The 13,131-nt window shown below is 43.3% G+C and overlaps 1 protein-coding gene across 1 annotated transcript in view; it reads left to right on the top strand.

Annotated features, from left to right (window-relative positions):
* The window catches only part of LOC142400843 (excitatory amino acid transporter 5-like), a 32,321-nt gene that overhangs the window by 5,402 nt on the left and 13,788 nt on the right, over positions 1–13,131 (top strand). The window contains exon 2 of the mRNA XM_075486077.1: positions 11,829–11,908. Coding sequence (XP_075342192.1) covers positions 11,829–11,908 — 80 coding nt within the window. The remainder of the gene's footprint in view (positions 1–11,828; positions 11,909–13,131) is intronic.

The raw sequence follows: 13,131 nt of genomic DNA on the forward strand, positions 1-13,131 counted from the left end.
AAGTGAACCCCTGATCCAGCAGCTGGTAGCAGCAGTGAGTGAGAAACTAAGTGAACCCCTGATCCAGCAGCTGGTAGCAGCAGTGAGTGAGAAACTAAGTGAACCCCTGATCCAGCAGCTGGTAGCAGCAGTGAGAAACTAAGTGAACCCCTGATCCAGCAGCTGGTAGCAGCAGTGAGTGAGAAACTAAGTGAACCCCTGATCCAGCAGCTGGTAGCAGCAGTGAGTGAGAAACTAAGTGAACCCCTGATCCAGCAGCTGGTAGCAGCAGTGAGTGAGAAACTAAGTGAACCCCTGATCCAGCAGCTGGTAGCAGCAGTGAGTGAGAAACTAAGTGAACCCCTGATCCAGCAGCTGGTAGCAGCAGTGAGAAACTAAGTGAACCCCTGATCCAGCAGCTGGTAGCAGCAGTGAGTGAGAAACTAAGTGAACCCCTGATCCAGCAGCTGGTAGCAGCAGTGAGTGAGAAACTAAGTGAACCCCTGATCCAGCAGCTGGTAGCAGCAGTGAGTGAGAAACTAAGTGAACCCCTGATCCAGCAGCTGGTAGCAGCAGTGAGTGAGAAACTAAGTGAACCCCTGATCCAGCAGCTGATAGCAGCAGTGAGTGAGAAACTAAGTGAACCCCTGATCCAGCAGCTGGTAGCAGCAGTGAGAAACTAAGTGAACCCCTGATCCAGCAGCTGGTAGCAGCAGTGTGAGAAACTAAGTGAACCCCTGATCCAGCAGCCGGTAGCAGCAGTGAGTGAGAAACTAAGTGAACCCCTGATCCAGCAGCCGGTAGCAGCAGTGAGTGAGAAACTAAGTGAACCCCTGATCCAGCAGCTGGTAGCAGCAGTGAGTGAGAAACTAAGTGAACCCCTGATCCAGCAGCTGGTAGCAGCAGCAGTGTGTGAGAAACTAAGTGAACCCCTGATCCAGCAGCTGGTAGCAGCAGTGAGTGAGAAACTAAGTGAACCCCTGATCCAGCAGCTGGTAGCAGCAGTGAGTGAGAAACTAAGTGAACCCCTGATCCAGCAGCTGGTAGCAGCAGTGAGTGAGAAACTAAGTGAACCCCTGATCCAGCAGCTGGTAGCAGCAGTGAGTGAGAAACTAAGTGAACCCCTGATCCAGCAGCTGGTAGCAGCAGTGAGTGAGAAACTAAGTGAACCCCTGATCCAGCAGCTGGTAGCAGCAGTGAGTGAGAAACTAAGTGAACCCCTGATCTAGCAGCTGGTAGCAGCAGTGAGAAACTAAGTGAACCCCTGATCCAGCAGCTGGTAGCAGCAGTGTGAGAAACTAAGTGAACCCCTGATCCAGCAGCCGGTAGCAGCAGTGAGTGAGAAACTAAGTGAACCCCTGATCCAGCAGCCGGTAGCAGCAGTGAGTGAGAAACTAAGTGAACCCCTGATCCAGCAGCTGGTAGCAGCAGTGAGTGAGAAACTAAGTGAACCCCTGATCCAGCAGCTGGTAGCAGCAGTGAGTGAGAAACTAAGTGAACCCCTGATCCAGCAGCTGGTAGCAGCAGTGAGTGAGAAACTAAGTGAACCCCTGATCCAGCAGCTGGTAGCAGCAGTGAGAAACTAAGTGAACCCCTGATCCAGCAGCCGGTAGCAGCAGTGTGTGAGAAACTAAGTGAACCCCTGAGACGAAGGTCTCGTACAAATACGCCACGTCAGATTCAACAAACGCTCTTAACTTCATTAAACAGTGTGTAAACGACCTGTGTAAACGATGAATCCCACCCGTGCGCATTTAAGTGCACGAGGATAGTAGATCTGCATACTCCACGCCCTAAATTATACCACATAAGGCTACGCTTGCTCCCTCCTGTGCCAGTAAATGTTGAGTGTTGAGTCATGAGAACGACATCAAGGAGCAAAAAGAACAACTTTAGGGGCTCTGAGACTGAAGTTCTGCTTTCAGAGATCCAGAAAGAACAACTTTAGGGGCTCTGAGACTGAAGTTCTGCTTTCAGAGATCCAGAAAGAACAACTTTAGGGGCTCTGAGACTGAAGTTCTGCTTTCAGAGATCCAAAAAGAACAACTTTAGGGGCTCTGAGACTGAAGTTCTGCTTTCAGAGATCCAGAAAGAACCACTTTAGGGGCTCTGAGACTGAAGTTCTGCTTTCAGAGATCCAGAAAGAACAACTTTAGGGGCTCTGAGACTGAAGTTCTGCTTTCAGAGATCCAGAAAGAACAACTTTAGGGGCTCTGAGACTGAAGTTCTGCTTTCAGAGATCCAGAAAGAACCACTTTAGGGGCTCTGAGACTGAAGTTCTGCTTTCAGAGATCCAAAAAGAACAACTTTAGGGGCTCTGAGACTGGAGTTCTGCTTTCAGAGATCCAGAAAGAACAACTTTAGGGGCTCTGAGACTGAAGTTCTGCTTTCAGAGATCCAAAAAGAACAACTTTAGGGGCTCTGAGACTGAAGTTCTGCTTTCAGAGATCCAGAAAGAACAACTTTAGGGGCTCTGAGATTGAAGTTCTGCTTTCAGAGATCCAGAAAGAACAACTTTAGGGGCTCTGAGACTGAAGTTCTGCTTTCAGAGATCCAGAAAGAACAACTTTAGGGGCTCTGAGACTGAAGTTCTGCTTTCAGAGATCCAGAAAGAACAACTTTAGGGGCTCTGAGACTGAAGTTCTGCTTTCAGAGATCCAGAAAGAACAACTTTAGGGGCTCTGAGACTGAAGTTCTGCTTTCAGAGATCCAGAAAGAACAACTTTAGGGGCTCTGAGACTGAAGTTCTGCTTTCAGAGATCCAGAAAGAACAACTTTAGGGGCTCTGAGACTGAAGTTCTGCTTTCAGAGATCCAGAGCTGTTGCCTCTTCATGATGGCTCTTTGATGGGGGGGTCCATGAGGGGGGTCTTCTGGCACCTTCTGGTCTGCCTGGGCTGGTTCAGGTGGAGACCCTCGTTCATGGCAATATTGTGCAAATCAGGCATGCCTTCTCTGGGCTATAGAGCAGTTTGCCCCCCGCTGTAATGATTAATGATTATTTTTCAATGGGTTTTAAAAATTTAAAAAATTTGAATTATTTTTTTATTTTTATTTATTTTTATTTTATTAATTTTATAGCCTTCTTGTGATTTTATGTAGCTGTGAAGCACTTTGAATTGCCTTGTGTACGAATTGTGCTCTATAAATAAGATTGCCTTGCCTTGCTGTATGGAGACACACCCACCTGGCCTTCAGCTCAGTGCGCCAGAGGAGTCTTTTTTAAGTGGCCCAGCTAAGCTTTTTAAATTTAGCCGGTGTATTAAAACCCTACTGAGTAAAGTCAAAGGATGCGGGGAAATCCGAAATGCTAAACAGTATATTGCTGCCGGATAACTTTAAAGTTACGCCATTCTTGGCACTCGTATAAGCTCAGAGGTGGTGGAGCTGATTGGCTCTCACTAAACATGAACTCAGCTCACATCTTTTCAGGTTTTAACGGGACCTACTTTTTGTGTTTGTTCAGCTGAGTTTGTTGGTTCTGTTGTAAATGTTTCATTTGGGGTGTTTAAACTTATCAAACACGCGCCGGTTGTGTCCGTGTCGTACGAGGAAACATTTCAGCCGTGACAACATGACAAGGGGCGGAGCTACCGACCACCAAACACCTCCGTCAGATGTGTTCCTATGGAAACCAGAACAGACCCAGCTGAGGAGAAGGAGCTGAAATGGTTCCAGGAACTGAGGGCCGTGGTCCCTAGTTCCCACGACATCACCTGTTTCCTCCCAGCTCCTTACGCACTGATTTGTTTCCTAAATTGTCTTTGTTTTCTAAAGCCTCGTTCCCACTATGCAGAACGGTACGGGTCGGGTCTCTTTGGGGTCAGCTCGCGTTCCCACTGTACAAAGGGGATCCTCAGGGGTGGGCGGAGTGCGTGCCGAAGCGTAAATAGCAAATAACAGCAAACATCCATAATTTGGAACCGCCTCCGAGCTTCTTCAGCTTAATGCCACACCGGCTCGTGGTCCGGTTGAAACCACTCTCTGACATTTCTGCTGCAATCAGCTGGAAAACTTTTTGGTTTGGCACAGCGCCATCGAGCTCCCGCTGCTCAGCCTCCTCACCGACACCGGAGAGCAGAGCCTGGAACCGGTCCTGTGTGCTCGGTACCCCAAGCAGAGGGGTTACAGACATGGTAACCATGGGTTCCATGGTAACTGGTTCCATGGTAACGGGTTCCATGGGACCGGTACGGTTTCGTGGTAAGGCAAGTTTATCTGTACGGCACAATTCAACTACAAGGTGATTCAAAGTGCTTTACAGATACATTAAAACAGTAGAAATAAAAAGCAAGATTTAAATTTTAAACAAAAAAGAAAGAAATAAGAACAATAGATAAAATCAGGAGTTAAAATGTGATTAAGTTTTGAGCTTTATTCAAACGCAGCTGAAAATAGGTGTGTCTTCAGCTTGGACTTAAACACACTGAGTGTTTCAGCTGATCTGAGGCTTTCTGGGAGTTTGTTCCAGACATGTGGAGCATAGAAGCTGAATGCAGCTTCTCCATGTCTGGTTCTGACTCTGGGAACTGATAGAAGACCGGATCCAGTAGTGGAAACACTGAAATTAGCGAACCGTTCCGACCCGACCCGTACCGGACTGCATAGTGGAAACACGCCATAATTTGTCTTTTGTCCCCATGTGTCTCGGTACCTAACTTACTGCACTTACTCTAGCACTAGTTCTGCTCTTAGCTGTTTGGTTCTGGAAGGAAATGCACTTGAGATTTCTTGTGACCTGAAGTTCTTTTGCCTACCGATGTGGAACACACTTATTGTAAGTCGCTTTGGAGAAAAGCGTCTGCAGAATGACCGTAATGTGATGGATGGGCGCCTCCTGTTCCTTTAGGCATCGAGCAGCAGAGGTCATTCAGCCACCCAAACGGCCCCCAACATCCTGGTTGAAGGGTCCGATAACCACAGCGACACCTTCTCTTTAGGCCAAAGCCCGATCCCACAGAAACACGTGAAATGACCAAAACCTCTTTAACAATGACGGAAACGATGACAAAAGAAGGTCAAGTGACCGATTTTAGACGTTCGTGCCCAGGTGGTGGAATCCTGAATCCAGACTTTCATCCAGCAGACTCATTTTCACTCACTTTCAGTCATTCTGGGTTTGACTCCAGAAAGTTTCTTTAGCTTTTAGTTGGTGTTTAAATCAGGCTTATCTTTGTTGTCTGAGTGGATGAATGTTTACCTCTGAAGTCACATGTCAGAGCAGGAAACTGACCACATCCAGCTGTTTTTACCCCACTTTCCTCCACACACGTGTTTCAGTTGATTCGAGTAATACAAATCATTTGATATACTTGTATACTTGGATAACTGCCCTTGCTCAAATAAGAAGAATAACCCAACTATAGCTATAATTGAATCTAATCTCACCATGTAGACCCGCTGACTGTGGCTGACTTACAATGGAAAGAATAGAGGAAAGCTGTAGGTCCAGGTCAGCCTGCCATCCTTCTCCTCTAAATTTAAGCTAAAAATAACTAATGGACGTTTTAGACTGTTTGCAGAACGAGTTGTTTCTTTGTTAACTTCATAATCACGTTTACGAGAATACATTTTTCTCCACAGTTTGTAAGGATACGACGTGTAGATCGGAGAGATTTTAGCATGTTAAAGCTGGACTAATCTTCCACCCGTAAGTCCAGCTTTAGGAGCTCAGTGTGACGGGATAAAACTGATCATTTCATGAACAAAATAATTTATAACCGACACCAAAAGTTTGGTTTTTATAAAACACGTCATCGGTTTATCTCTGAGTCGATGCTGATCAACACTTATGAGCTGATTGTAACGGAGGAAACAGGTTTGAAAATGCAGCATCATCACACAAAGATTCACATCTCTTATGTAAAAAATATTTTCAGGCTGTTTTTATGACCTCATTGCGACCAGAATCCAAACCAGCAGCTGGAAGTTAAAGCACATCAGACTAAAAATAGTTCCGTTTGACTGAGAGGCGTCTTTCCTGGTAGAATTGATCCGCCTCAGACTAAACTCGCTCACCGTTTGAACTGTGTCAGTAATTACTGTTTATTTCCATTTATTACTGTTTATTGAAACCAGGCGGCCATTTTGGGTGAGTTGGCTTGGAGTGAGTTGTATGGATTTGTTTTTGCTGGCATTGTTAGTGATTATAGGATTGTTTAGGTGAGTTTGTCTGCTGAATCTGCTAGTGTGTCTTGTCCTTCCTCCACCTCTGGCACCCTCTATACTTTCATTACCCCTACCCGAACCAGGGTTTGAATCCCCACCCCGCTGTAACTGGTGTGCAGTTGGTGAGAGGCTGAGGTAGATTATGGTCGTTGTGGTGTGAGGGGCAGTGTTGGCTGGCATTAGGGGGGTGACTCTGGGACGCCAGTGGTCACTCTCTAGCCTCCTGGAGGTGTCGTGGGCCCAACTAGACGAAACACTGATGAAAGGAGGTTCCCACCTGATGACCCCAATGATATGTTGGTCAGCACTGCTCATTGATCTATATAATACGGAGTGTAGGGAATTATTCAGTGAGTCTGGTCCTTTATTTTATTTTATTTTATTTTTATTTTCTTTAGCACAAGTTTCTTGTGTTTATATTGAATCAGGAGACATTTAAACACAGCTTATCTATCAGTCATCCTGTTGAAGGTCTGGGGAGGAGGGGGGGTGGGAGGTGGGTCGCACCTGTACAGGTCACCGGCCCATCGCACAGCGAGTGTTGCTGGTTGAACTCTGTCGGAGGGACGTTTGGCCGTGTTTTCCTTAGGGCTGGGCGAGTCAACTCGTTTTTATCCGCTTTAACGCGTCAATTATTTAATGCAGATAAATACTTTATCGCGCATTAACGCATGTTTTATTTTATTTTCTATTTTTTTAAATTTTTTATTTAAAAAAGATTTGGGAGGATTTTGTGCCTTTAATGGATAAGAGAGTTCAGAGAGACAGGAAGCAGGGGGCAGAGAGAGGGGGAACAACATGCAGCTGCAGCGAGGACTGTAGCCTCTGTACATGGGCCGCCTGCTCAACCCACTACGGCATGGACCACCCGTTTTAAAGGCTTTTATTGTTCTAAAAGTCTGTTGCTCATAGGCTTTTATTTTGTAAAAGTCTCAACTCAACTTTATTTATATAGCCTTTTAACACAGCCGTGGCTGAAACAAAGTGCTGTACAACACAAAATATAAGGCATAAAACACAAGAACAATGCAATAACAACAATAAACAACAACAATATTAAAACAATAAAAACAATAAAACAATAACAGAAACAGAGTCTCATGCTGGGTTAAAAGCCAGTGAATAAAAAGTCTGTTGCTCACAGGCTTTTATTATTGTAAAAGTCTTTTATTACATAAAGCCTAAATAACCTGGGGTTCACTTACTTTTTCTACTAGCAAAATTTGTCTGCAATGTTTAACTCAAACTTCTTCGTCTTTACGAGCAGTAATGACTATTGTTTAGGGCTGGACGAGTTAACTCGTAATTATCGTGTTAACTCGTTAATTATTTAACGCCGATAAATATTTTATCGCGCATTAACGCAGTTTTTTAAATTTTATTTATTTTATTTTGTAAAAGTCTGTTGCTCACAGGCTTTTATTTTGTAAAAGTCTGTTGCTCACAGGCTTTTATTTTGTAAAAGTCTGCTGCTGTCTGCTGTGGAACAGGAAAAGAAAGTAATCGGCGGATCCACCAAACATGGAGAAGGGTACGGAACTTTTACTCGGCCATTTTCATGTTAAAGTTCTTCCAGACGGCGGAGTCGACAGAACCAAAGTCATCTGTAAACACTGCCAAGTTGAATTGTCTTCTCAGCGTAGTAGTTCCAGTCTAAAATATCACTTAAAGGCAAAACACACAACTGATAGCAGCAAGTCATTCAAGGAAACAGACAGTGGAGCGAGGCTTCTACATAAAAACTACAGAAAGATGCTGATGTTAAAAGTGTGTTTGCACAACAAATGTTATGGCACTTTCATTCATATGGCAGCACATTTAAAATAAAGCTAAATGCTAAAAGCTATACGCTACTTTTGGATTCATTTTTGGATTCTGCGTACAAATGAGTCTGTGTGGTTTAGAGATGAGTTATTACGATTACTTTGGTGAGCGGTTGTAATCTGATAAGTCCACAGCTGAACTTTACAGAGTGTGTTCTGTTTGTGGTTCTGACCGAATGACTCGTGGTCATTTAGTGTTCCTCCTCAGAGCAGCTTGGATTGTTTCACTCTGTTTAACCTCTGCAGGTCCTGGATGGTCTCTGCGTGTTTACATTATCTCTGACTGTAACATCATTAGATGTTATGTAGCTTGAGAGCTGCAGATTAGTCATTGAGAGATGAGTCAAATCTGACTCACCAAAACTTACCGTGCTGTCTGTCTGTTGAGCTGCAGGATCTGTACCGGTTCCCAATAAAATGACTCCGGCCTTTTAAGAATAAGTGACAAATTGATGTGATTTTCCAGTTAGATTAATCTAATTAATCACATGATTTCTCTGATTAATCACGATTAATCGCATTTGTACGCAGAATCCAAGAATGAATCCAAAAGTAGCGTATAGCTTTTAGCATTTAGCTTTATTTTAAATTTACTGCCATATGAATGAAAGTGCCATAACATTTGTTGTGCAAACACACTTTTAACATCAGCATCTTTCTGTAGTTTTTATGTAGAAGCCTCGCTCCACTGTCTGTTTCCTTGAATGACTTGCTGCTATCAGTTGTGTGTTTTGCCTTTAAGTGATATTTTAGACTGGAACTACTACGCTGAGAAGACAATTCAACTTGGCAGTGTTTACAGATGACTTTGGTTCTGTCGACTCCGCCGTCTGGAAGAACTTTAACATGAAAATGGCCGAGTAAAAGTTCCGTACCCTTCTCCATGTTTGGTGGATCCAAAGATTACTTTCTTTTCCTGTTCCACAGCAGACAGCAGCAGACTTTTACAGAAAAAAGCCTGTGAGCAACAGACTTTTACAAAATAAAAGCCTGTGAGCGACAGACTTTTACAGAATAAAAGCCTGTGAGCAACAGACTTTTACAAAATAAAAGCCTGTGAGCAACAGACTTTTACAATAATAGAATAAATAATAAACCTGCGCTAATGCGCAATAAAATATTTATCGGCGTTAAATAATTAATGATAATAACTCGTTATTATCGAGTTATATGCGGAACGTGTTCGCCACATCAGATTTCCATCAGAGGCGAAGCATCAGAGGAGAGTTTTTCAGTCCAGCTTTTTAAGTGTGACCCATCAGGAGCTGCCTGCTGAGGGTGAGATCCACCCCTGCAGCCATTATTAGCTCCTGTGGTCTGTCCTCAGAGACTTGGCAAGCAGCTGCTACCCCATGAGCTCTGTGACGAACCATTAGAGCCTTTGGCACACTCAGCGACATCCAGGAGCAAACACCGAGCCAAAGGCCAGCAGTCGGGGTCGCAGTTATGTGCGCATTTTACCATCTCTGTTTGAACAGAGAGTCGGGGCAACTATGGGTGACACTGCTCTCTCTGGGGTGGTGGGAGCTCATGTAGGTGACTCTGATTACCCCCAAGGTAAATACCCATGTTTTTGTGTAACTCACAACAACGTGTTCATACAGTAACGTGCAGAAGTGCGCCGGGGAAAGGTGAGGCTGATTAAGACCTTTCACACTTTACGCACAGGGTTATTAATATATGCCCACAGAGACGATCAGGGGCTTGTTAGAAAGATCTGAAGCTGAAGTTTAACCAGCAAAAAACAGCAAGAAACTAACTTCAACCACCGACTATGATGCTGTGAAGACGGGATAGAAATTGGGGGCGCAAATACTCAATGCGTCACGGGGAATAATATTAGGGCAATTGCACATAAAGTTACTCACCAAGAAGCCAGCCATCACGCACAGTGCCACCCTGCAGTCTGTTCCCAACGATGCTGTTACTCAGAATGTATGAATCGTGCGTTGAACCAGGCCACCTCGCCACAATGTTGGTTAATTGCATTTATGCATCACATATGATCTGTACATCGATCGATTGAAAATATTTCCTGTTAACATACAAATTCATCATGTGATTGCGCTTTTATAGCAATGTGTGTGCAGTCGATAGCTCCGATTACGTTAGGAAAACCGGCTCTCGCTTCAAACTGAGCTTTAATGTTGGCCTGTTGGGAATTTGATATACGTGGCTGAGATGCGGATAATTCTGTCCCACGCGGCTGGCATGGCTCGGCTCAGGGTAGACTAGCACAGTCCCAATCGGTTGGCCAGCTCCCTCTGGAATGCCCCGGTTGCTATAGCAACCCCAGTGTGCACATCACCTGTGAGCACAGGCAGCGCATGGCTTCTCGCTGTGTTGCGCTCCAACGCCGGCCGCAGCTCTGCGCACAGTTCCAGGAGGATTTCCCTCAAAACGGCTAATGAGTCGCCATCATGTGCCAGTAAATCCTCTCTGTTTCTGAACACACGCTCTCTTCCAATTGCACCATTTGCAAAGTCTTCTAATACTAAAGCAGCCATTGTTTTTAATGGTATGAATTGCACCACTTTGCGCTGCTTTTATATCCACTCGAGTAATTGCAGACACATGGGTGCGTTCAATGTTTATCAGTATCAATTGTTCATCTATCTCAAATGTGCACATCACTGTCTGAGGACTAATTGTTTTCACATTTATTTATTATAACAGTTTCCCAACATCACCTCTAGGTGTCGCCAAAGAATCAGCAGCTGTAAACAATTGCGTACGCCAGCCCTGAAGCTGCCGTGAGGCACCGCACATTTCCGCGGTCATTTCGCTCTTGATACATCTGATCGTTGATGTGAAAAGGTGCATACGCACGCTTTGTACATGAGGCCCCAGCTGATTCAGATGAAAACTAGGTCTGGGCAACGATTAAAATGTTTAATCTAATTAATCACATGATTTCCCTGATTAATCACGATTAATCGCATTTGTACGCAGAATCCCAAAATGAATCCAAAAGTGTATAGCTTTTAGCATTTAGCTTTATTTTAAATGTGCTGCCATATGAATGAAAGTGCCATAACATTTGTTGTGCAAACACACTTTTAACATCAGCATCTTTCTGTAGTTTTTATGTAGAAGCCTCGCTCCACTGTCTGTTTCCTTGAATGACTTGCTGCTATCAGTTGTGTGTTTTGCCTTTAAGTGATATTTTAGACTGGAACTACTACGCTGAGAAGACAATTCAACTTGGCAGAGTTTACAGATGACTTTGGTTCTGTCGACTCCGCCGTCTGGAAGAACTTTAACATGAAAATGGCCGAGTAAAAGTTCCGTACCCTTCTCCATGTTTGGTGGATCCGCCGATTACTTTCTTTTCCTGTTCCACAGCAGACAGCAGCAGACTTTTACAGAATAAAAGCCTGTGAGCAACAAACTTTTACAAAATAAAAGCCTGTGAACAACAGACTTTTACGAAATAAAAGCCTGTGAGCACCAGATTTTTACAAAATAAAAGTCTGTGAGCAACAGACTTTTACAAAATAAAATAAATAATAAAACAGGGGTGGTCCGTGGTGTAGTATACAGAGGCTATAGTCCTCGCTGCAGCTTATTTCTAATTTTATTCTTTTATGTTATTGTTTAGTGTTGTACTTTGAGAGTGAAGTTTAACCGGAGTCAGAATTCCTTGTTTGTTTACTCAAACTTGGCCAATAAAGCCGATTCTAATTCTGATTCTGTCCCCGGTTCGAGTCCCGCATCGGACGGTACTGCATGTTGTTCCCCCTCTCTCTGCCCCCTGCTTCCTGTCTCTCTGAACTTTCCTATCCAATTAACGAGTTAACGCGATAATAACAAGTTAATTTGCCCAGCCCTAATAAAAAGGTTTTATTTCTCTCCGCAGGCCAAGATCTACTTCTCTTTTCCCGGAGAGCTGCTGATGAGGATGCTGAAGATGCTCATCCTTCCTCTCATCACGTCCAGGTAGGAGGACACGTTTCTGTCGGGGGAAACATCCTTAATTCTGTGAAAAAAGGGCATCGAAATGTGTTCAACTTTCTCCAGAATCGTCTTTGATGTGGTTCATTTAATATTCTGTTGGGAAGTTTCAGAGAAACGAGGTTCCGATGAAACGATGATGCTAAAATAAAACGACTTGAATGAATGGAGTGTCTTTAAGTGTTGGGAGAAGGAAACATTAGCCTGGTGGTGCAAACAGTAGACCCAAGGCTCAATGGGGCGAGTCCACGAGTTTCCCTCCAGGTTTTTACAAGCTAACCAAGCTCATCCCCATCTTCTCTCGTCTCGTTTTGCAGTTTAATGTCGGGTTTGTCGTCGATGGAATCAAAGGCATGCTGTGTGTCCTCACTGTAGTGTAGCAACTGTATCTATACAACCAAACTAACTCTGATGCAAAAAGACGTCGAGTCGTAATGAGCTTGCTGTTTACTATCAACATCATCTTACATGACAGAGTGAAAACTGTAACAAAAGAATGAAGTTCGACTGTTTTAGCAAAAATCTTGTAATGAAATATACATGTAAATATATGTTGTTGTTTTTTTACATTTTTAATTTTTTTTTTTTACTCGTATTATTTATATAACCAACTTCACAATGTGCAATATTATTTATACTAGGTCACTTTACTTTTTGGTCACTTTTTTAGTACTTACTTTTTTTTACTTTTAGTACTTGCTTTTTCTCTTTTTTTATATTTCTTGTTCATGTCTGTTGTTGCTGCTGTGACAAGTGAATTTCCCCGTTGTGGGATAAATAAAGTACAATATAATCTAATCTTTCCTTTTTATATAGTATTTTAACATTAACTTATTAACCTAATCATGAATTTGTACTCACGACATTGCCTCTAGTGCTGGCAGCAGATGGATTTCGCACGCATACATTCAGATTGTTTAACTTTCCGAACTACAGGAAATGACCTCAAACTCCCGGAACCGATCTGCAGCCTGTCAAATCAGAATCAGAATGCCTTTATTGTCATTATACATGGTACAACGAAATTTAAAGCCACCAATATGGAAGTTTTTCTGTGCCATCAGAGTTTGAATATGAATTTCTAATGTTGAATTTTACAGCATCAAAATAAGACTTTGAATTCGAAAAACCAACAGTGTAAAAAAAAAAAAAAAAGTTCTAAAAAGAAAAATCAATGGAAAAAACTTAAAACTTAAAACTTAAAAAAA

The sequence above is a fragment of the Odontesthes bonariensis genome, chromosome 15 (assembly GCF_027942865.1).
Source record: "Odontesthes bonariensis isolate fOdoBon6 chromosome 15, fOdoBon6.hap1, whole genome shotgun sequence".
Classification (NCBI taxonomy): domain Eukaryota; kingdom Metazoa; phylum Chordata; class Actinopteri; order Atheriniformes; family Atherinopsidae; genus Odontesthes; species Odontesthes bonariensis.